Source organism: Acipenser ruthenus, chromosome 3 (genome assembly GCF_902713425.1).
Source record: "Acipenser ruthenus chromosome 3, fAciRut3.2 maternal haplotype, whole genome shotgun sequence".
NCBI lineage: Eukaryota > Metazoa > Chordata > Actinopteri > Acipenseriformes > Acipenseridae > Acipenser > Acipenser ruthenus.
The window spans coordinates 88683910-88708405 of record NC_081191.1 but is presented as its reverse complement, the minus strand read 5'-3'; the positions used below and the strand labels follow the sequence as shown (position 1 = coordinate 88708405).

The following is a 24496-nucleotide window of genomic DNA, read 5'->3' as shown; positions in this document are numbered from 1 at the left end:
TCCTCCCATGGCACTGTTAACTCTACCAGGTGAACAAGGCGTGCTGATCCAGACCACAAGACAATATCTGGTCGAAGGTTAGTGGTGGCAATCTCAGGTGGAAAAATAAGCCGTTGACCAACATCTGCCAGCATTTTCCAATATATGTCTGGTTTAAAAGACCCAGATTAGCACGTGGACTACCTTACTTAAGATACTATTGGGTAATCAAAGATTAGTGCTAATAGAGGTCTGTGAAACCAGCCAATACTGTAACCATTAAAATGAAAAGCCATTTTCACTGCTCAAGTATCTGTGTATCTTAAATCCTCCTTTATTAACAATATTATTAAGAGCAGTCTAAACTGTGTAGTTGACTTATGAGCATTCCATTTTGAATAAGGTTTGTATTCTGTTATGTATTATTGTGATTTAACTATATATGTAATTGGATTTTTTTCTTTAATGGCTATTGCAACCGTGCTGCAGGACCAACTTGTAAATGAGACGTTGCATGTCAAGCAGTTTTATCCTATTGAAGTTGTTCAATTATTTAAACCTGCTGCTGGGTGGGAGTATACCTGACTTGCAGAACATTAATTAAATGGGTTAAAAATTAACCCCATTTTCAATAAGGAAGTGTGGTATACAGTAGCCTTTTTTGTGCCTTTTTTCTGATAAAAAACAAAATATGTAAGACCTGTGTCTTTATTGATGTTTACATCTTAAGATATAACACAAAATATTTATGTCACTTGTTAGGTAGATTTTAATGCTGCAGGTATAGCGAAGCATTAACACTTCTGAGTGGAAACCATTTACAGAAATTGCAACACAGTGTTGCATAAACTATCCCTTCTAAAACTTTACCACGGTATTTTTGCATGGTATTTTTGTAGTTTTACCATGCTTTTCCCATGGTTTTCCCATGCTTTTACCACAGTTTACCCTAGTTTGCCATATTTATTAATATGCTTTACCACACCTCGCTGGTCTTTACAATGCTTACCTACATGTTTTACCATTCTTTCACTGTGCTTTACTACACTTTGCTATGCTTTTACTGTGGGAATCTTTTGTAAGGGATAGTACATTGTTAAAGGGTATCATGGGTTGTACTTGAAAAGGCAAGGATGTGACCTTGTGGATGATTTCAAGTTATCCTGTTAATTCTTATGCAAATCATATGCAAAATATCCTATGAGTAACACAAAGGTACACCGTGAGGCAGGACTGTAGTTAAAATGTAACTCTAATTTTATGTAATTTTATGATTGTCTGTGCAAGTCTAGCACAAGACATATGTTTAGAGGCTAGAATATGCTAACCAAGCCAATGGGTCCCAGTTCAATCGTACAGAACAAAAGACAAAGCATTCCTAAGGCCGCATTTTAATACATTATTAGTTTCACCGAGTGTGTCTGACAAAGACAACCAGGTTTCCTATTGCTAAATTGTGGAACCTCAGCGGTACCTCAATCTGGAAACCTCTGAGCAGCAACAAAAACGAAATGGGAAGTGTTTTTATTTTAAATAAATAGATCATTTATAAGGCAGCTGATCTTTACGGTCCCAAAACAGATCTTCAGGACATGTCAAACAAGCATCGTATTATTATTATTATTATTATTATTATTATTATTATTATTATTATTATAAATCACCTGAGCTGATTTAGGGCTGCAGTAGCAAAGGGGTTGAATACTTATGCAACTGAGATTAATCTGTTTTTAATCTGTTTTTCTCTGTAAATCTTACTTATTTATATGCTATGTTCATTTTTTAACTTTATCAATGTGGAGTAGTTTGTGTAGATTCTACATGTAAAGTCTAATTTGAAAGTGTCGTGGAGTACGCTCAGGTGCCAACAAAATGTGAAGACTTTGCAGGGGGGTGAATACTTCTGCAAACCACTGTATATACATGCATAGACATAGTTACACAAACACACACATGCACATACAGTTTAATTACGACTAAAACAAGTTAATCTCAAGCACAGATGATGCTGGGCGTGGGAACATTACTTTGTCAGTGTCAGTGTTGTTTGGAAAATAATATTTCTGTATGTTATTTTGAGGGGTATTGTTGTCTACTAGCCCTTTGGAAGCTGCAGCAATTTTGTGAGTGCTTACAGTATATACTGTAGATATAAATGTAAGGATCGCAATAGAACAGCACGCTTGTCATTCATATAGCTCACGCCCTCGCCTTATCTATGGGTTCATGATCCATGTGCACTTTCTGCTTTTGGCAAGATAAATACCCCCTGGCCTCTAGTTTAATCTCTTGCTTACAAATAGAGGTAAGTGGCATGTGCCCATGTGGCCTCAATAGAGCTCAATAGAGCTCAGCAATGTACTTGTAGTGGAGCAGGCTTGGTGATGCAGTGGTTAGAGAAGTGGCTAGAGGCTTGATACCAGGAGGTTCCTGGTTCAAATCCCAGCTCAGCCACTGCGTGTGACCCTGAGCAAGTCACTTAACCTCTTTGTGCTCCGTCTTTCGGATGAGATGTAAAAAAACAACAGATGTCCTATTGTAAGTGACTCTGCAGCAGCAGTTGATGATGATGCATAGTTCACCCCCTATCTGTAAAAGTGTCTGCTAAATGACTTGTTAATAATTTAAGAAATACATCAGTAAAAATGTCACATAGAACAAATGTGGTATTTCTTATGTCCACCAGGTGCAGGGAAGGGGACACTGATACACATGTACAGGTGTGATTCTGAGTGTCACAGGATGTCAAGACTGAAACGTGAAAGTATAGAAAGTTCATCTGAATAACAAATAGAATACATACATAAAGAACTCTTTTATTTCATACCCATGCCAATTTGCTCTTTAACTGCCTAATCTACATTGTGTACAGTTGTTAAAATAGCCCATTACTTAATTTCCCCCCCTTCAAAACAAAATCACATTACTGTTAATGCTCTTATAAGAGTTCATTTGTAAGATAGTTTGGGCTGACAATGAATCACAGGATCACATTTCATTCAGATCCCCAGGCTTCTAATTCTTAATAAATACTTTTGCTTCTTTTCCAGTTCTTTCTGAAAACCACTCTGATGTAGTATTTATTTATTATTTATTGCATTTATATAGTGTTTTTTATACAAAAGTATCACAAAGCACTGTATAGTACATAGCAGAAAAAAAGAACAAACCACAATACATTTGTATAGCATGTCACACATCAACTGCCACAATCAGACCATTTAAATAACACATTTAAATAATAGTATTGTGACAGAAATACAATGATTCTTGGTTGTAAATCTCCCTCCCGACCTGTGAGGGCGCTAAGCAGCGATAACAGAGTTCTTTGGATGGGCTGGTCTGACAGTTCTTTCCCAGGGTCGGGAAGTCAGCCAGTCTGGATGAAGGCGAGACTATGTTGCAAGAACGCATTGACCCGGAAGGGAAATTACGTGGCAGCCGCAGATTGGAGAATTGCAATCTGTTCCTTCGTGTTGGTTTTGTATTTTAACCTAAAATGGCTGTGAGAGACTCCAGAGACCGTAGCAGTTTCGTGAGTGTTTTGTTTGTTTTGTTCTGTCTGTTAGTAATTGTCTTGTTTGTGAATCACCAGACAGCTAACATGTTTCCGTAGCTGTCGCCTTGGGCCAGCACAAAGCACAAAGCCGGAACAACACTTCATCACTGTCACGAAATAAACTGTATCACCCATCACGAGCACTACAGCATGCACCCAGGACTGGTGACCGTGTTTATATTATTGTGGGGACGATATTATTGTTTATTATTTGGGACTGCAATCCTAGTTGTTACTTGCCCTGTGCAGTACACATTGGTGTGTGTTGCTGGGGGATTATTGTTTGGTCACCAGACCTGGAAAACAAAATAAAACTCCTTTCCAAACCGGATTATAATCTCTGTCTGTTTCATTCACACACTGCATCACTCCTGCACCTGTAGCCAATCAACCACTTTGCCACAAGTATACACATAATAATAATTATACAAAAGCAGCACTTGTAAAGTTACATTAAAACCCACTAAGATAAGAAAGCCATTTTATAAAAGTGTGTTTTTAGTCTTGACTTAAAAACTGTAACGGGCCCTGCTTCCCTGTCAAGTGAAGGCAGGGCATTCCATAATTTAGGAGCCTTACCTCCTGTGTTGCTTTTGTTGACCCTAGGAATAACCAGCAGCCCCGCATCCTGTGATCTCAGAGTACGGTTTGGTTGGAGGATATGGGGTCAGTAACTCCTGCATATAACAGTGTTGGTTCAGTGCTATTTGTATAGGTGTTCCACTGGTCCAGACCAGATAACAGAGGGACAGCATTAGTTCCCTAACGGCGTCCTTCAGACGAGATGTTAAACTGAGGTCTGTCCTGTTTGGGACACACTTCCAGGGCCAGAGGCAAGATGTTTTGTCTCATTGTCTTTAGCAATTCACAGTGCCTCAGCTACCCTTGGAATATGTTTCTTTAGATTTGTATAAACATGTCTAACAACTGTGACTTTAAAAATGTGTTTTTACCTCTTATTAACATACTGGTAACAACAATAAGTGCTACAAATGTTTTTTTTGTTTTTTGTTTAACAGAATGGCACCTTTATTCTGTCACAGAATCCTGCTCCATGTAAAGAGATGTCAAACTGACTCTGAATGAAAATAAGACTTTACAATTTGAGCGTGCATGTTAAATTCCAAACTAGGGGAGCTCCCGAGTGGCGCATCCGGTAAAGGCACTCTGCGTGGAGTGCAGAATGTGCCCTATAGCCTGGAGGTCGTTGGTTCAAGTCCAGGCTATTCCACTGCTGACCGTGGACGGGAGATCCCAGGGGGCGGTGCACAATTGGCTGAGCACCACCCGGGTGGGGAGGGCCCAGGTCGGCCAGGGTGTCCTCGGCTCACCGCGCACCAGCAACCCCTGTAGACTGGCCGAGCGCCTGCGGGCCTGCCTTTAAGTTGCCCAGAGCTGCATGGTCCTCCGACGCTGTAGCTCTGAGATGGCTGCATGGCAGGCCTGCAGAGTCAAAAGAAGCAGACAGCAGCACAGGGGTGGCAGTGATGAGCCAGGTTGAAATAAAAAATAATTGGGCTTTCCAAATTGGGGAGTGTGACAGGGTGGCTGTGTGGTGACGTCAGGTCAGAAGCAGGAAGGGAAAAACACTGACACCAAGTACTGCAGATTCAAAACAAAAAGACACTGTGTGCCGTTTATTTAAATAACAAAAATAAATAAAAGGTTTAAACAGAAAACACAGTGCTCACAGAGCAAAATAAATATTTAAACAAAACAAGTCACGAACACAAATTATTAAATAATATAGGTGAGGCTGGGCAGTAGCCTTCACTGATCCTGTACGTTTTTTTAAGTTTCGTTTTCTCTCTCGCTCCTCTCGCTCTCTCCGCTCTTGCTCCTAACACACCCACCCCGAGGGTAGAGAGCTGCAGGCTTTTATGCAGGTGACCATCCTTCTGCACAAGGTTTTTAATTATTCCTTTCAGAGTATGAGTACCGACTCTCTCCTCTGCCAGGACACATTTTAAATAAAACAATAACAAACAAAACGCACGGCTATGCCGTCATATATATATATATATATATATATATATATATATATATATGCATAAATACAAATAAATAAATTATAATATACAAATACCAAATAACACAGGCGGGGGGGGGGGGGGGGGAATCCATTCTAAAAATAAACAAATAAATAAAGACATTTAAACAGCAGGGCTTTCTACCTCCCTGCTACAGAGAGAAAATGAGAAAAAATAATTGGCGAGTCCATATTTATTAAATAAAAAAAATCCAAACTTGCATTGTTCCATGCTGGGTTGGAAAGATGAAAAGTCTACGGGTCTTTACAAGTTTTACCAACTAAAAAACATAGAGGAGCGTGCTCTTCATATCTCTACTTGAATTGTGTTGCCTCCAAAAATAATTTACAGGCTTTTTCTTTTTAACGTTTTTATAGTCTTCCTGACATTATTGTGGTACTATAGACACTGCATATACAGCATTAGGGGTGTGCTGATACTTGTACTTGTAATTGCCTTTAAAAAGTATTTTTTGGAAGGTATTAAATAAATCCATTCATTAAAGTGATGACTTCAGAACAAGAATGGCTCTCCTTCCCTCACCTTTACGATTGAGTACATGACAATTAACGTCCGCATACAGTGTTTTAAAAACTGATTGGAAGCAGATTTTCCATTCATCCTGGGCGCTGACATTTTTTACTGTCGTACCCAAAATATGAGTCAGTTTACGGCCTCTGTAGTGTACAGCAGGAGTAAAAAGATCAGTGCTCGGGATGAGAGGTTCAAGGAGTCTTTCCTTCCATAAAATGTACTACTATTGTGTTTTACCATGAATCATGATGCAATAAAAAAACTCTGTTAAAGCTAAAGGCATTGCTAACAATGAAGTTAAGCTTCTGTTGTTGATATAAAACTAGCATTGTTTCTATTTAACAGGCAGTCCCAATAGCACCTCAGTGCAACACTGAGCACGAATACCTGCAGGATGGAAAGTGCTGCAGAAAGTGCAAGCCAGGTAGGAGCTCTTTCATTTTGAAGTCCTTCATCTTCCTTCAACTTCCTCTCTAGGCAGTCCCACCTTACTCAGCATATGTGAGCGGTAAAAAATGTTATAATTACTGATAAAAATACAAATAAAAAAAATAATAAATCTGTCATTCTTGAATGCAGGAGAGTACTTGTCAGCTCGTTGCACGACAGTGTCTGACACCGATTGCAAGCCTTGCGGAGAAAAACAATACCAACCTTACTGGAACACAGACAACAGATGCATGTCTCAAAAAATCTGTGACAAAGGTTAGTATCTGTTATTAACACAAATGTTACATTCCTAAAATAATGGACAGACGATTTTAAGAAACAGAAACAATCTAATTAATTAAAAGTAATTTAGTAATCTTTTGTATTTGCTATTATTATCATTATTTATTTTATTTAAGTAATTATTTTATTTAGAGCAAGTAGAAATATTTACAGCCTGACCGCCATTAGTGTTGCTAGTATTGTCCTTTTTGGGAATAGAATGAAATGAGCACATAAAAGCAAAGAGTTATTAAACAAGTACTGTACTTGATATATTCCATACAGTATTTATACTGGTCTTATCAGCCATGCATTAATGTATATGACTTTCAAAAAGGCCCCTATGTCATATTGAGGTGAAGCTTTGAATTTAGGACCAGACATACAGTTAATATCCCAGTTCCTCTTGACCTCAGTTTAACTTCTTATCGGAAAGCGATTGGCAAACACCAGAAATGAAGAGATGAAATGCCTAAAAGAAATTAAAAATGATGGAGGAATACTGGATATACTGTAAAGCTTCTGCTTTTTACTTACATTTTAACTAAATAATCACTTGACCAGTGTACATGGCAGGGGTATATCTTGTGACAGTCAGGCATTTGCATTGACATTCATTGGATAAGATTGCTCAAGTGGCAGGTTCTGTTAGAAACCTCTGTAAGCTCAATGTCGAGTACCTTGGCATTAAAAGGACTCACACTGTAGATTATCACTGTTTTGTACTGTGACTTGTTTTAAAGCTTTTAGCATTTTCAGCATTTATAATATTGATTTTATCTGCTTCTTTTTATTTTTCCGGCTAGTCCAAACATGTATGAAGAAATTATTTTCCATACATACTGTATAAATTGCAGAGAGCGTCTTATACACCCTCACTAGCCACCCCATCTGTCATCATCAGTATAGTACAGGTCATCTGAGAGCCAGAGACAAGGCCAATTTAATAAGAAGAGGCACACGTGGTTTGAATACTATTGTCATGTACTTTCTTCAGCATGGGTGCAATGGAGAACACGACAGCATTATAATAAATCCAAACTGCATTTATTACATGCAAATCCAGTGTGCAGAACAAGCACATTTTTGGTAAAATCCACATTTGTCAGGTATTGCAGTCTGACAGTATTGCTATGGTACAAGAGATAGCTTGGCACTATGGCTTCAGCACAGAACATCATACAGAACCGTACGTTTCTTGAGCCTGGGAACAACCAACTAACTATACGCATCAAGCGTTGTTGGTTTTTAACCCTCCCCACTGTATCTCTGCCATTGGCGAGCCAGCAGGCAAGACTGGTACTGGTATGTCACAATTATAAACAGTGAGTGCAATTAGCATTCGTATCACTCTATTTATTATAGGATTCTGAAACATTCCCTTTAAATGTTTCCTTGAGAGATCAATATAGACTTTCATGGTTTCTAAATGTTTATTTCAGAGAGGGGCTTGCAAGCATCTCAGCGTGAAAACAAAACAGCCCCTGTGAAGTGTGAATGCATGCCTGGCTTTCAGTGCTCAATCATGGACTGTGAGTTCTGTGAAAGAGTGAGGGTTTGCGGCCCAGGATATGGAGTCATACAAGGAGGTAATTGCTAAAGTGTTAGACATCTCTCTGTCCCTTGTAAGCTATTGCTTGCCTCTTGTGTAATATGTATTTCTGCAATTTCTTTTAAATTACAGTCAAGATTGGAAATATGGTAACTTCATGAACAAATTGCATAAAATATCTATATCAATGGAAAATAGCTGAAATTAACATTTATTTTACAATTAGCCTTAAACTTGATGCCTAGCAAGTACGAAGATCCAATAATTATAGTTAGGGCATGTAAAAATGGTCCAATGCAAGTAGGGGAGAAACATTGTAACCAAAGACTGTGTTATTTACCATTAGCTGAGCCAGAGCTAGAAAAGAGAGTTGAGTTGTAAAGTGGACTCATGAACCAGAGCGCACCAAAGATGAAAAAACACCGAAAGCAGGAAGGGGCCATGTTGACGTTCACGGTTCAGGGCTTTTCCTTTTTCTTTTATTACAGAGAGACAGAGATACTGTTTTATTATTTAGATAAGATGTGCGATTTCTTATGATTTCTGATCCTGTAATTAGGTACAACAACATAAAAGTGCATCATAATTCAGTGTATGTCACAGTTAAAGCTGGTAATGGTTTAATGTTATTGTTATGGTAGTGTACATCATTATGTCATTCCACTGGGAAGATGGTGATTGTTCCCTAAAAAAGGGTGGGGAGTTAAATATTTGGAGATATGCCACATCTGATTAAAACTTGCAACCTCATGAAGTCTTTATCTTTGCTCCGCAGTAAATACTCCTAACAATCTATGTGAAAAGTGTCCCCACGGTTCATTCTCAACAGTCGCCTCGGCAACAGAACCTTGCAAGCAGTGGACTGAGTAAGTGCGCATTCATGTGTCTACCTTTGCAGCGAGATAATCGCTTTAGAATTAATAAAATCTAAAAATGAACCAACAGTGAGTTTCTGAAGACCATAGCAGCCAAGGTACACCCACTATGACTCCAGCATTACTTCCTGCAGTATCTAATTCAGCAGTATGACACGCCAAGGTGTGCATTGTTGTGAAATTATACACTTTAAGTCGAGTTGTTAGGCACGAGGCAATAAATTATATAAAATAAATGATGAGACAAAATAAATCATTTTCTATGTATTTTCAGTCAATCAAACCAATTCAACCAATTCACTACTTTCTGGGAAATTATAAAAAAGCTTGTTTGTAGCATAAATATCCAAAGGTTCTAAGGAACCGTCTTCTTTCAAAAAGCTCCTATAGACTACTATAGACTGTGTGGCATTATGACTAACTAGTGTACCACTTCCTATGGGAAGAATGTACTTTATGTTAGAATTAGAAATGAGAGTCAGCATAAAGGGTTTTTTTATGCATTTTATTTTCCTTCCAGCTGCAAGTCTCTTGGAAAGACTGAAGTTCATCATGGGAATGAGACAGTGGATGTGCAATGTGGGCCTACAACTACAGCTTTGGGTATATTCAGTGTTCATTTACAGTGCCTTTCACACTGCATGTGCTTAGGAAAGAGATAAATATCTCTAGCTGAACTTTGAAGATCAATATGATGCATATGAACTAACTATAAATATAATTGTGTAGCTTTTGAGTGCACAGGTCCAATAATACCAATATTCATTTTTAAAGGATTTCTATGGAGAACAATATATGTATGTGAGTTTGTTTTGTGATATGTTATAATTGAAGCTAGCAGTGAAACCAAGTTAAATGTGTTTTGAGATTCAGACGTAGTGCAAAGTTAAAAAGTTCTTGCTCAGATAAAATACTCAGCTGTAGTGTAGAAGTAAATACATTACTTTGTTTTTGCAATAACCACCATTTACAAATATAGCCTAATTGTGCAGTTTCTGTCTTAAATGATCAGTTCCTGAAAAGCAAAGTGTTGTGACAGTTTGGGCATATACAGCTCATCCTGTACAGTATTTAATGACATTTATTTTCCCATCTTTCTTTACTGCAGGGAATGTGATAATATGTGTAGTTGTAGTTCTTTTAATAATCCTTGTGTCAACATTTGGCGTATACCTGGTTTGCAACAAAAACAGGATGAAAGGGATTTCTGGTAAGATGATTATTATTATTATTATTATTATTATTATTATTATTATTATTATTATTATTATGGCATAAGCTCAATTTTCAAAAAAAGATAAGGATACAAAACTGAGAAACAAACAATGACCTTAAATGATATTGTTTTATATTTGTACTAGGAGTTTATTAAAGACTGGAGTAAACACTTTGAAAATTGGAAATGTTTTGCATTATAATTTATTAATGGCGGCTGGTTTCACTAAAATAATCAAACACTATTTTTTAGAAGGAAATACAGCACAAGATGGCCTCAAGTTCAACGTGGTTGCAACTTTATAGATTCAAATATGACATAGTGACAAGCCTCTTGTTATTTAGCTGTAGCAGAGCAGCATGGAATACAAGGCAAATGCTAACATGAAATGGAGGATACTCCATGAACGTTCTTTAGTTGTTTCACAAATGAGGGTGGCAGAATATCTGAATATCCGGAAAATACAGGCATCCTCAAAAGTGAAAATACTGCAGCACTCCAGGAACATTCATAGGGTGTTATGTTTATATAACAAGTACAATGGAAGTTTATTTAAACCTTCCTGAGATCAAGCTCTGCACCTGCTTAGCAACACAGCGTCATTTTGAACAGTGCAATTCGCCTGGTCATTCTGTGGTTGGATTTGAATGAAAGGAAGGTAGATTCCAAAACAGATACGTAACAAAATATTGCCTCAAATGTTGTTGTTTTAATCTTATTAACTGAGGTAATGTATTCTAAGCATTAATCAGGATCTGTAAAACCAGACGTAAGTGTTTGAAGGCGTCAGGTAGAACAGTTCTGTTTTAATATCCACCATGGGGTTTTAACATCCCTGCTGCAAAAATGAGCATCTCAATCAGCAAAGTCCCCTTGTATGTCATGTCTGGTTTTTACTAGATTAGGTGTGATGCAGGTTATCACAAGGCCACATTTGAACCTGTCTGTAACCTTTTGCCTTTAAGCTATTGTTTTATTACTGTATAAATACTGAGCCAGCACCTTCCACTGTAATACTACTCCACCTACATCAAGTTTCCAAAAGTATGTGAAACTACAGTGGCCCAATGCAAGTAGGGTTCACGGAAACCAAGCCTAGCAATGAAAGAATGCTGTGCACAGTGTTTCCTTATCTGTGTTTCATATCAGTTCAAGTGAGACTTTTCAATAGTTCAATCATAAACCATACTGGTGAAACATTTATTATGTATATATCCATACATGTTACACACACTACAAGACTTCTTGTAACTGTATCAGTGTAAACCTCAGCATCATATTAAAAAATTAAAATATACAGTACTGTGCAAAAGTTTTAGGCAGGTGTGAAAAAATGCTGTAAAGTAAGAATGCTTTCAAAAATAGACATGTTAATAGATTATATTTATCAATTAACTAAATGCAAAGTGAGTGAACAGAAGAAAAATCTAAATCAAATCCATATTTGGTGTGACCACCCTTTGCCTTCAAAACAGCATCAATTCTTCTAGGTACACTTGCACAAAGTCAGGGATTTTGTAGGCATGTAGTCAGGTGTATGATTAAACAATTATACCAAACAGGTGCTAATGATCATCAATTCAATATGTAGGTTGAAACACAATCATTAACTGAAACAGAAACAGCTGTGTAGGAGGAATAAAACTGGGTGAGGAACAGCCAAACTCAGCTAACAAGGTGAGGTTGCTGAAGACAGTTTACTGTCAAAAGTCATACACCATGGCAAGACTGAGCACAGCAACAAGACACAAGGTAGTTATACTGCATCAGCAAGGTCTCTCCCAGGAAGAAATTTTAAGGCAGACAGAGGTTTCCAGATGTGCTGTCCAAGCTCTTTTGAAGAAGCACAAAGAAACGGGCAACGTTGAGGACCGTAGACGCAGTGGTCGGCCAAGGAAACTTACTGCAGCAGATGAAAGACACATCATGCTTACTTCCCTTCGCAATCGGAAGATGTCCAGCAGTGCCATCAGCTCAAAATTGGCAGAAAACAGTGGGACCCTGGTACACCCATCTACTGTCCGGAGAAGTCTGGTCAGAAGTGGCCTTCATGGAAGACTTGCGGCCAAAAAGCCATACCTCCGACGTGGAAACAAGGCCAAGCGACTCAACTATGCACGAAAACACAGGAACTGGGGTGCAGAAAAATGGCAGCAGGTGCTCTGGACTGATGAGTCAAAATTTGAATATTTGGCTGTAGCAGAAGGCAGTTTGTTCGCCGAAGGGCTGGAGAGCGGCACACGAATGAGTGTCTGCAGGCAACAGTGAAGCATGGTGGAGGTTCCTTGCAAGTTTGGGGCTGCATTTCTGCAAATGGAGTTGGGGATTTGGTCAGAATTAATGGTCTCCTCAATGCTGAGAAGTACAGGCAGATACTCATCCATTATGCAATACCATCAGGGAGGCATCTGATTGGCCCCAAATTTATTCTGCAGCATGACAACGACCCCAAACATACAGCGAAAGTCATTAAGAACTATCTTCAGCGTAAAGAAGAACAAGGAGTCCTGGAAGTGATGGTATGGCCCCCACAGAGCCCTGCTCTCAACATCATCGAGTCTGTCTGGGATTACATGAAGAGAGAGAAGCAACTGAGACTGCCTAAATCCACAGAAGAACTGTGGTTAGTTCTCCAAGATGTTTGGGCCAACCTACCTGCCGAGTTCCTTCAAAAACTGTGTGCAAGTGTACCTAGAAGAATTGATGCTGTTTTGAAGGCAATGGGTGGTCACACCAAATATTGATTTGATGTAGATTTTTCTTCTGTTCACTCACTTTGCATTTTGTTAATTGATAAATATAAACTATTAACATGTCTATTTTTGAAAGCATTCTTACTTTACAGCATTTTTTCACACCTGCCTAAAACTTTTGCACAGTACTGTACTTTACATAACTGCATTGAAACCTGATTGACTGCTTTCTCTGTATTAGTTCAGTGGTTGTTTGTAAATTAAAATCTTCTGAAATCCATTACATTTGGATAATTGAAACTGTTATTCCTATATAAACGTCAAACAATTACACCCAATTTGAGTGAAAAAAATATTTTCTGACAGGGGGTGTTCTGATTTGCTTCTTTCTTTTTTATAGAGGATTTTCGAAAGATCTATACGAATGTTCATGGAAGGACACAGCAGGTAAGTTTAATATGACATTTTTTTTTTTTTTTTTTACTTTTGTAGCTAATTTTTATATTCAAGGAAAGTGTCACACCTTTGCTGTGAGTTCCATTCTTCTTGCAAATGGTAAAGGATGAGTATCAACAGCTGGGGCAGTGAAATTCTTCCTTTCTTCATTATGGTAATTTAAAGGTGAAATCTCAATCAGGTTGAACTTATCTAAATGATGTGTCACTTTGCACATTTTCCCCCCAGTGACTATAAGTGTCCTACAATAAGTAAGAGCCAATGGCTTCTTCTTCCCAGAATCCCTCTGTAAAATGATGTGAAAGTGTGGTTGAGAGTTCACCTCTTAATACAATCAGTAAATCAAATTCAAGAGAGAGAGGTGTGAAACTCGATGGAAGAATTTGCAGCATGACACCTACTTAATTCATTAGAATGGAACTCAATTAAACAAGTGGGTTTGGTAACAGTTCCAACGTGAGCACTTGTTTTATTATTATTAGTTTATTTAGCGACTTACAGAGACTAGGGTGTGTGAACTATGCATCAGCTGCTGTCACTTACAATTACATCTCACCCAAAAGACAGAGCACAAGGAGGTTAAGTGACTTGCTTAGGGTCACACAATGAGTCAGTAGCTGAGGTGGGATTTGAACCGGGGACCTGCTGGGTACAAGCCCTTTTCTTTAACCACTGGACCACACAGCCTTCTTTCAATGCAAGCTTGCATGGAACTTGAGAGTTCATGGGCACAGCATTCTGGTTACTTGCAGTATAGCAGTCTGACCAGTACAGACAAGCAAAGATTTCATTTAAATATTTTAAAAAAAAATAATAATTTGATTTGTGATTTTAAAAAATGCATTGTCTGTATCAAAATTATGTTTATGGGTTTACAAAACAGTTACATTACCATTGTACCAATGTGGATGTTTTGTCATACTTAGGGCCCTGCATTTTACGCGACCTGCTTTCTGAGGCTGCACTTCATTCCTCCCACCACAAGGTGGTCATGTATTACTGCTTAATTAAACCACTTATTGATTAATAATCTCCCGATTCCTTTAATCATCTCAATTAGTCATTCTATTAACACGCATTGGCGCGTTGTTTAGGCGGCAGCAGCAGCTACGGACATTTAATTAGTCATGCATCCCTTTATTACTAATACGTCTTATTCAATATTATTTCTTAGAATGTGTAACTAAATAATTTACTAGTAGGAACACATAATTTGTCAACAAAATATTTTAAAAAAAACACTGATTCCTGGAACAATTTATATAAAATACTGAAATCATAACATCAATGTTGTAACATATACATTACAAATATAACATAATAATAATAATAATAATAATAATAATAATAATAATAATGCAAGACTGTTCGCAAGCAGCACATTAAGTGTCACTTACAGTTTCATGAAAGAAATTGTCCCATGCATTAAATGTTGCTATTAAACTTAAGCATTGTCAGTTGGTTAACCCTGCCTTCTTTCATAGATTGACGTTGTTCTGTAAAAACATGGCCATAAGAAGAAACACTTCTTTCAGCATCTACAGAATTGGTAACAACTGACAAATATATTTTAGCCTTTCGTGTTAAATTGGGAAATAATTATTCAGTTTTAATCCAAAATTCATTCAAAGTCATTCTACTGCCATTTTCTTTTGCATATGGTAGGTATTTGTCCATTTCTGATTTACAGTCAGCATCAAATCCTGGAATAGAATTTAATGGGAGGGCTTCCAGATCCAAACCGCACTTCTTGTGGGTCAAATATCCTTACTGCCATCAGAAAGTTATGAGCTGGTTGAAAAAAACATGGTTTCTTTTTGCATTGATCCGGGTTGTTGTAATTAGTCAGTTTTTCAGAAACGTCATGGAAGGTTTTTACACATAGTTTGTTTATTGCGCCGTCTGTGCTGTGTACTCCTTGTGCCATTGCTCGGTATTTATTTATTAATTCTGCAACTTTATTATATGTTTGATGGACTCTCACTTCACGGCTTTCAAACCACTGAATCAGAACCACCAGTCCCTTGGCATGCGTCGCAATTAGGGAGAGTTGAGATTTTAAACTTTGCACATCTTTAAGCAATTTCTGGAGGTCCTTTAACACTACAGTGTTTGGTGAAATGTGCATTTCCTTTTCCATGAAGCCTAGGTGAAAAGGGATGTATTTGGAATGATATTCAGCAGCAGAATACCAAGTGCCCCATTGTGTTATGCATGGCTCAGGTGGCAACTTTATGGGTAAAGCACAGCCTTCTTGTTGGATTGCTTCTGTCAGGTGGTCTTTAAAACGTAGTCTTCTGCTTGGGTATGTTTTAAACAATTTTTTTAACGGCTGCAACCAGCTTGTCTGTTCGGAAAATTATTTGCCCAGATATTGCTGGCAAGGGCTATTATGTGGGCATTACAAGACAAATGTACTGAATTTGGCAGTAAACCTCAAAGAATGTCATTGTATGCCTTGATCATGTAACTGGCATTATCAGAGATAAATCCAGTCACATTATTAAATTTAACTTCAAATGTGTTTAAACATTTCACAATGCCCTGTGCTACCGATGAGTAATTCACAGAGTGCAGATTAACTGTATCGGCTAATATTACTTTCAGTTCAAAGGTATTCGATAGTCCTTGGAGAACAAACAAAATGTGCAAAACATACTGATCTTTTGCATTTGTAGACTCGTCAGTAACTACAGGTACCCTGTCAGACATCTTTACCAGTTGTACAATTTTCATCTTGTGCAACTCAACAATTTGGGGGTAGATATTCCCTTCTCAGTTGACCTGCTGTAGGAATTGCTCCCGCATTTATTACATGTTTGTTCAGAAATGCACATAGTTTGGGATAATCAATTTTTCCAGGGGAATATTAGCATAAACAAATGCCTCTGTCAAATCGAAAATATCGGCGTTCATAATTTTCGTTCCCCTTATGTTTTTTACTGGAGGACGCCGTCTCATAGCTGTCAATCTCAGCCTTTGGTTTTCTGTGTTTTTCTGATGATAAATGTCGGTCTATTGTTGACTTTCGAGTGTGGTCCAAAGATAATTTGCAAGTTGTGAAAAATAAATGATACCCATCAGTGTACAGAACACCAGGTGGATATTGTTGCATGCGTTCACTCAATGAAATGCTTTTTGATTGCAATGTCTTTGACTCCATGTTTAGGTCTCTCGATTTTTCTTTTAACTCATCAATTTATTCAATTACCATTTATACTCATTATAATTAGCTTTTATTTTTCTAATTAGTCTAATGTGTTGATTTCTTAATTGTGAATTCCATTACTATAACTGGAGTGGCTGCAGGGACATCTAAGGGATAGCAGTTGAATTACAATTGGAAAAAACGTGTCGCGTAAAATGCAGGACCCTAGTCTTACTGCACAGAATACTTGACCAATGAGATTAAATGACATGCCATGTCACAGTGTGACAAATACCCTGATTGGCATAAGATGGTCAGCATGCTGCTTAGAATTGCTCAGATTCTAAAGAATTGCTTCATGCTGATGCCAGATTACACCAGCTGCCACAAAAAAAAGATAAATTGACTAATTGACTAATATAAAAGTTGCATCATGGCAGGTTTACCATTAACAACATTTCCTCCCTCCATTCAGGAGACAACACATCCGAAGGAAAATGATTCCGTCCTAGAAGTCACACTTCTGTTGAAAAATGAAGAGAAACCACGTGACTTTCTGAATACTTGCTCAACCAGTGATGTATTGAATGAAGACGCAGCTCCACTTGAACAAGCAGCAGGATGTTCTGAACCTGTAGAGGACGAGACTGAAGAGAGTGCCTTAAATTCTGAAGTTGACAGTGCATCTCATGGCCCTGCTCCCTTAGCATCCAGCAACTGCAGTTCATGTAGCTGTGTGTCCCATTTAAAACGACCTGTGGAAGCAGGGGAACAGGATGATTTCAGTCAATTTGTTTCAATAGGAAACAATGTGAGCTGTTCTTGTAGAGGAAATGGCACCAACAGTAGGCCAAAATCCCTCCAAGAGGTTTGCTACTGTAGTCACTGCTGTGGGTGCATCACAGGAAGCCTGGACTGTGAATACAAAGGCGACTTGCAGGATAGTCCGTGTCTTTCAGTGGATTGCTGTAGCTGCACTACAAGGGAAGCCACGCTGGGGGATAAAGGTCCCAGCTTAGGGAATCAAGCTGGCAAAACCTCTTCAGAAAACAGATTGAACGGGCACTGCTGGTGCAGTATGGACTCAGTGAATGGCCCTGTCCAGTCTTCACTCAGTGGCAATGGTGAGGGCATTCCCTCAGAAGACTGTCATACACAGAGACAAAACCCAAACAGTAAAACTCCTGACTCTAGCTCAAATTCATCAAGCCATAATTCAGACCCTCCATCAGCATCTGGTAAGTGGTTAACTAAGGTTGAGAATAGTGTTACTAATTCCCTTGTGTAAATGTATTGTGAAAGATTAATGTATGGTGTGTAGCCTCTTAAAAACAGACCCAGACACAAGATTTGAAGTGCTTAAGCACTTTCATGCGATTTTATTAATTACAGAAATAAAAGAAAATAATTAAAACAAAGCCTAACTCCCACATGGAGTACTAACTAAACTTCTTTTTCTTTAGATCCTAACTAAATTGGACGTCTAAGCTGTTTACCGATTCAAAAAACATTATAAACACACAAACAAAAAGGTTCACACAGTACCTTTTGATAAACCACACAGGTCTCTTCACAGTGACAGCCTCTCTCTTCACACAGACTGTAGACTGCCCTGAACATACATTTCTCCTTGTTTAAATCGCAGGCAGGTGGCAGTCATTCATAATTAGAGCCAGGTGAACCTCATCCTGGCTCTCTCCTATGGCATTCTGGGGGATGTAGTCCCTCAGCCCCTCCTGGACATAGTGCATATATATATGTCAAGTGTGTATAAAACTACCATAGCTTACCAAGAAAATTTACCACAGAAAACATTTGTTGAGAATATTAATAATATCATACTGCCAAAGCATAAAATAATGAGTAGTTCACATACTACAGTGAAACCTCACTTTTAAAGCCAGTCAAGGAATCAACATAATGTGGCCTTAACAGGGGGGTGACTTTATCACTGAAGGTACAGTGCATTGCACTTCTTGTAACAAAGTGTTGTGTGATGCACTGCCATTATGGATTCTTTCCGCTGTCGGCGAGATGAGATGAAGTTAAAAGCTCTATAACCACGATTGCAAATGTGCCTGGCTCTTTTGCATAGTGTTTATGATGCTCACTTGTGGTGTGCAGGGTTGCTGGTTTGCGCCCAGCCTCCGCCCTGTTACACACACGATTTTGACAATTGACTCTTGAACTAATGAACAGTTTCAACAGTCAAGATGTTATTTATTTTACTTGTCTACGTAAACTGTTTAGTGTTTTCCTAAATGAAATGTGCACTATGTTGCATCCAGGTTTGTAGATGTTTTTTTTAAATAGTTGGTAGTTTACAGCATGTTGGTCTAGAGATGGTGGCCTGTACACTGATTGCAGGGTGCCTTTTTCTGAACAACAAACTCCTCTTTCCCCATAGCTTTACAGAAAGCCAGTTTTCTGCGTTAGCCTGCCCATTTTACATGCCTGCTCCATTCACAGGATGCCATATCTATCAATCATTCTGCTTCACACACACTCAACTGGCATAGTAATAACTTTTTCTGTGTGCCTTTATTGTGCTATGGAGTATGGACTATTTGTTCTTAATTGTTTTGTTTACTAAATCCTCTAAGAAGTATTTGTTTTCCGTAATTGGTCGCTAAGGCTTCCACAATGTTTGTTTATATTTTGAAAGGGTATTTTGTATTGTTATAGTATCCGTTCTCTGAAACAGCACTACAGATTTGGGTATGTTATGCACCTGTACACAATGAACATGCTTATTGAAAGATAAGCATGATACAGTAGAGTCTGAAGGTGGAGAGGGCGTACCTGATGGCTAGGTGAAAGTACAGTAACTGGCACTTTTGTTTGACAGCAATAAATGACAAAACTCCTGGCAGGGATTAATTGTAGTCTATTAGAAAAGCTCCTTCAGTGGGGTGGTGCAGCCCTAACTAGCACCTACAGCTTAGGGATAGGAGTCTACACTGCAGCTCCCACAGTATAATAGAAACATTCTGTTGTTTTGTTACATCTAAAGTGTGGAAAGCATTATAACGGTTCATGTGGCGCATGACTAAGTCATGGAAGAACAGTTACTCACGCTGCTCATCTTGAGCTCACCGTTCTTGCAGTTGATCGTGGTTATTCATAACTTGCAGAGCACATACAGTCCCATCTGTTAATAAAGGAAGCAGACGTGATGTTGAAATCGGAAACATTAGAATAGAAGCAAAAGCCTGCCCTATACTTTATTTAGAACTGGACGACATCTATATGACAAAAACAGTCTGTGATGCATTTAAAAAGACTATATCTATATATTGCACATGGTACTCACTTGAATTGTGTTTAGCACAGTTAGAACACTTCTGAATGGTTTTGTGTCACATTTTGTATAGTACTGCATTAGAAAGGCAGGACTTGCTGGACCAGTCAGCAAAGTTTCTATTCCAGGAGTAGTTACAGTTCCTCAGGATATCAACCCTCACTGCACGAAACTAAAAACAATACACAAAAGCTAAACTTTTATTCTAAACCGAGCAACTTGTAATTTACTTTTAGGAATAGCAATATCTCCAAACAAACAGTAGAGCGGTTGGGAATTGTGGGTTCAATCCCTCTCTTTGTGAACCATAAGGGCAAGTCTGAATGGAGCACTGTTGGTCTGTCTGGTCATGTATTTCAAGGGCACTGAAAAAGCTGTGGTGCAAAATGTTTACTTTCAGTGTCTGTCAGCATTGTGAGACTGCACATTCTAGGGCAACACCAGGAGATTGTCTTGTGCCAACTGTAATCTGTGGCTGAGGCTACTTCCAAGTTCCCAAGTTAAAAGTCATAGTTGTTTATATCTGGTTTGGTAACTTTATTGGCAGTGTAACTCCTTTCTGAAAAAAAAGAAAGAGTAATAATTTGGAGTACATAGTTTTGAAAATGTAGCCCATTGTATTTTAAAGTGCTGTGGTTCCCAAACTGTGGTTTAAAGTGTTTATTTAAAGATAAATAAATACATGTATTTTTACATTTAGTGCTATAGTGTGCCAATGTGCTTAATTAAGATCAAAGGGCTTTATTATTCTGGTTAAATAAAATACATTTGGTTATATTGTCGGTAACTCTTAAATTATATATATATATATATATATATATATATATATATATATATATATATATATATATATATATATATATAACATCACGTGACAGTTCCTTGATGTTATAGCATAACGTAAAATAATTTAAAATTAGTGAATTAAAACAAAAACTCAAAGAAAACCATGTTGATTTTAATAATAAAAAACAGTAATAATAAAACTAAACCTCTATTATTAATTTTATATATATATATATGTATGTATATATATATATATATATATTTTTTTTTTTTATTTTTTTTTTTACATAAAATGTAAATTTTGTTTTTCAGGAAATGTGACAGGGAACAAAAACACCACATTCATATCTAATGGACAAGTAATGAACTTCAGTGGAGATGTCATTGTTGTTTATGTCAGTCAAAACTCCCAGACAAGCACTGGCAGGACTGAGGAAACCTTTGGCTGTCCGGTGCAAGAGGAGAACAGTGGGGGCATTTCTAAGGACGACACCAAACAGGAGCAGGACGATCTCCCACAAATTAATATAGCTTATCCATTGCAAGAGGGAACACATCACAGGAAGGAAGGGCCCGTCAGGAACACCACAATCCCTATTCAAGAGGAGAGCACACAGTGGACACAGCAGAAGTGTCTGTGACAATGGGGTCTTTCTCATAAGAAATGGGACAAGTGACTAGTCTGCACATACTTGATATCAGTGGTGCTGAAGTTTGCTGGACAAAAGGGGGGGGGGAACACATTTTTGTGAACTTACATTAATTCCTTAATGATAAAGGCGCCTGCCAAATAAATAAATAAATAAATACATACATACAAATAAATTAATAAAAAAATAAATAAATAATAATAATGTCATTTGAAATTAAATACATGACAGTCCAACCTTCTGGTCAACCAACTGGGTCTCTTTGTGAGATTTTCCAATGCTGATGACAAAAATGCTGTGCATTTGATAAATGAAGGGATGTCTGAACATTAATTGCATTATGTTTTATTATTAAAAATAAATGTGTGTGCTCATTACAGTGTTAATAGCGGCTATTTAAAAAACTATTTGAATTCAATTTATACTTTTTTATTGCAATTTTAAATGTAACCTCAACAAACAATACAGCACCTGTTCTTTTGAACGGCTATTAAATGAATTGCAAGCCACTATTAAATACATTAAGTAAGTACAGCAACATCAGGCATAGACATCTTCTGGAAGGCCACGCTAAGCCAGGATCAACAGGTATAATTAAAAAAAAAACTGCTTTAGACCAAGATGGACATTTCATTGGCCGGGTTTGAAAGGGTCCCTTCCTGGTTTAAGTCACTTCTGGTTTCAGTTCAATCCTTGGTAGACACAAAGCCAACCACATAACTACCATTTGCATTGTGTGTCTCTGGGAGATTTACAGTGTGGCTAGTTTCTAACATAGACGCTGATTGACCCCTTACATAAGATCCAAGATTAGTGCTTAGCAGAAGCCTTTCAGGGGGGGTGCATGAGTTTTCCACTGTTTATGTCAGAGCTTGAGGACCACAACAAAAATGCACTGAGGGCTTGTCCCTGTAAAGAACTAGATGGGCTGTTGGAACCATGCTGTGTGGAAAACCACTGCGGGACGTAGTCTTTATTGCTTGTTATAAAACATGTTTGCTCATTCAAAATAAATACATTTGACATTTCTATTATACTTTTGTATACATTAAGTGTCCTGTGTATTTAATGCGCTCTTAATTATTCAGTAAATTGTTCAGGACAAGTGTACAACACGTAACAGTTTCCAGAGGCAAGGTAGTGACTGGACCAAATACCGGTAGGTAAATGTTTATTATTGAGTGTCATTGGGTACCTCCAATGTTGTTTGCTGTTACGTGTATGGGAACTCTCTCTAAAAGTTCACTATACTGAAAGAGTAGTAAAGCACAGCGAAAACATGGTAGAGCACAGGTAAGCATTTTAAAGCCCATAGAGGTATGGTAAAACATAGCTATAACATGGTAAATGCATAGTATAACCACTGGAAAAGCTTGGGTAAAACTGCAAAATGACTGCAAATGTACCTTTTATAAGGGAGGTTTCAACAGGGCACTGGGTAGCCAGGCCTGGTTGTGTACAGGGTTACGGAATTTACAGCATGGACATGTACCAACACGGTATTTGCTATTTAATGGTGCGAGTCAGTGCCTTCCCATGGCTTTGTGAAGCAACAGAGGTCCCGAGAGCTCCTGTAGAACCTGGTTGAAGTCATGCTCAGATTATCCATAACAATTGGAACACATTTCTGCAACAAATTAGTTAAATGGTGGTCTTTGGTGTTTTTATACACCCACCAAGTACTTTTTCAGTGGAAAGGTCTGGAAACTGGAAGGCAACATGCATTTAAATGTCCATGTCTTGGTGACAGACTTTTTTTTTAATTTAAGACATACAATAAAAAGAGCACAGGGAATCATTTTCACCATAAATATGTATTTGAAGCATGCTCATATGAGCAAGAAGCCTTAAAAAGACATTTTTATGATTTTTATCATGCTCTTGACTTTTGTCGTCTTTGATGTAGCATTGGTGGGTGTTTCTGAGTTATTTTCCAATGTAACCAATTTTGCATTGGCACACCACAGATCAATTCAGGTTAGGAGAAAACCAATGGCTGGGTTTAGAAGGGCATTGAAAAAGAGCTGTGATATCATCAGGATAGGTTGCCAATACGACAAAAGACTTTGAAAACTCACAACAAATACAATTCAAGACATTTAGATGCTACGATAAAGCCAGCGAGATACGCAATATGGCTACCACTCATTCATTATTGCACAAACCATATTAATGGTAACTGGTATTTTGTGTCAATACTTATCACAATGGCAGCTGTAGAACAACTTGAAAAGATTTGTGAATAAATCAAAGATTCATGGTTGATCTCTAAGATGAATCAGTATCAGGTGTTATTCTGTAAAAGCTAAAAATAAAACATCCATCTGACTGCTGTATAAACATATCACCTGATGAATACATTTCAAACAGTGCCCAGACATGGCAAATAAAAAGGAAGGCACATACCAAGCATGCAACTGGTAAACAAAAAAGGCAAGGCAAGGTATAGAATGCATTGTATATGGTGTACTTTAATAGCACCAAGGAACAAAGAGCTTGGGATTTTGTGTTCCAGCACACCGATATTTGCTGAATTTTTCCACCAGTTCTTTCCACAAGATTTTCAGTGGGAAAAAAAATAAATAATAATCTACATTCCTAAATCTACAACATAAGGGCACTTTGGCCTAACCAAATGTGTTGATAGGATAATACTAAATATTAAGGCAAGCCAATTCAACATTTCCCAAAGAACTTAACACAGAACTCACACTTTTGAACTGTTGCATCCAATTTCAATACTGCTGCCTAACTTATTGTTCAGTTATTCTCAAGTTCAAACATGTTTTCTAAGTACGGTATTTTACTCTTTCCCATCAAATTATTAATCACACAGAGGGGGGCTCCCCGAGTGGCGCATCAGCGACCCCTGTAGTCTGGCCGGGTGCCTGCGGGCTTGCCTGTAAGCTGCCCGAGAGCTGCGTTGTCCTCCGACGCTGTAGCTCTTGGGTGGCTGCTGGTGAGTCCGCAGTGTGAAAAAAGCGGTCCCGAGTCAGCACAGGGGTG

The 24496-nt window shown here is 38.0% G+C and overlaps 1 protein-coding gene across 2 annotated transcripts in view; it reads left to right on the top strand.

The window, feature by feature from the left end:
- LOC117394820 (tumor necrosis factor receptor superfamily member 11A-like) overlaps positions 1-22581 on the top strand; it is a 33701-nt gene extending 11120 nt beyond the window's left edge. The window contains exons 2-11 of one of the 2 annotated variants that reach the window (XM_059018720.1): positions 4145-4204; positions 6448-6526; positions 6682-6807; positions 8256-8402; positions 9141-9231; positions 9761-9843; positions 10349-10450; positions 13550-13596; positions 17229-17991; positions 21153-22580. In XM_059018720.1, the coding sequence (XP_058874703.1) occupies positions 6783-6807; positions 8256-8402; positions 9141-9231; positions 9761-9843; positions 10349-10450; positions 13550-13596; positions 17229-17991; positions 21153-21481 (1587 nt within the window). In that variant the 5' untranslated portion in view covers positions 4145-4204; positions 6448-6526; positions 6682-6782 and the 3' untranslated portion in view covers positions 21482-22580. Of the gene's footprint in view, positions 1-4144; positions 4205-6447; positions 6527-6681; positions 6808-8255; positions 8403-9140; positions 9232-9760; positions 9844-10348; positions 10451-13549; positions 13597-17228; positions 17992-21152 lie in introns of both variants that reach the window. The other variant, XM_033993425.3, reaches the window with a different exon arrangement.
- The last annotated feature ends 1915 nt before the right edge of the window (positions 22582-24496 follow it).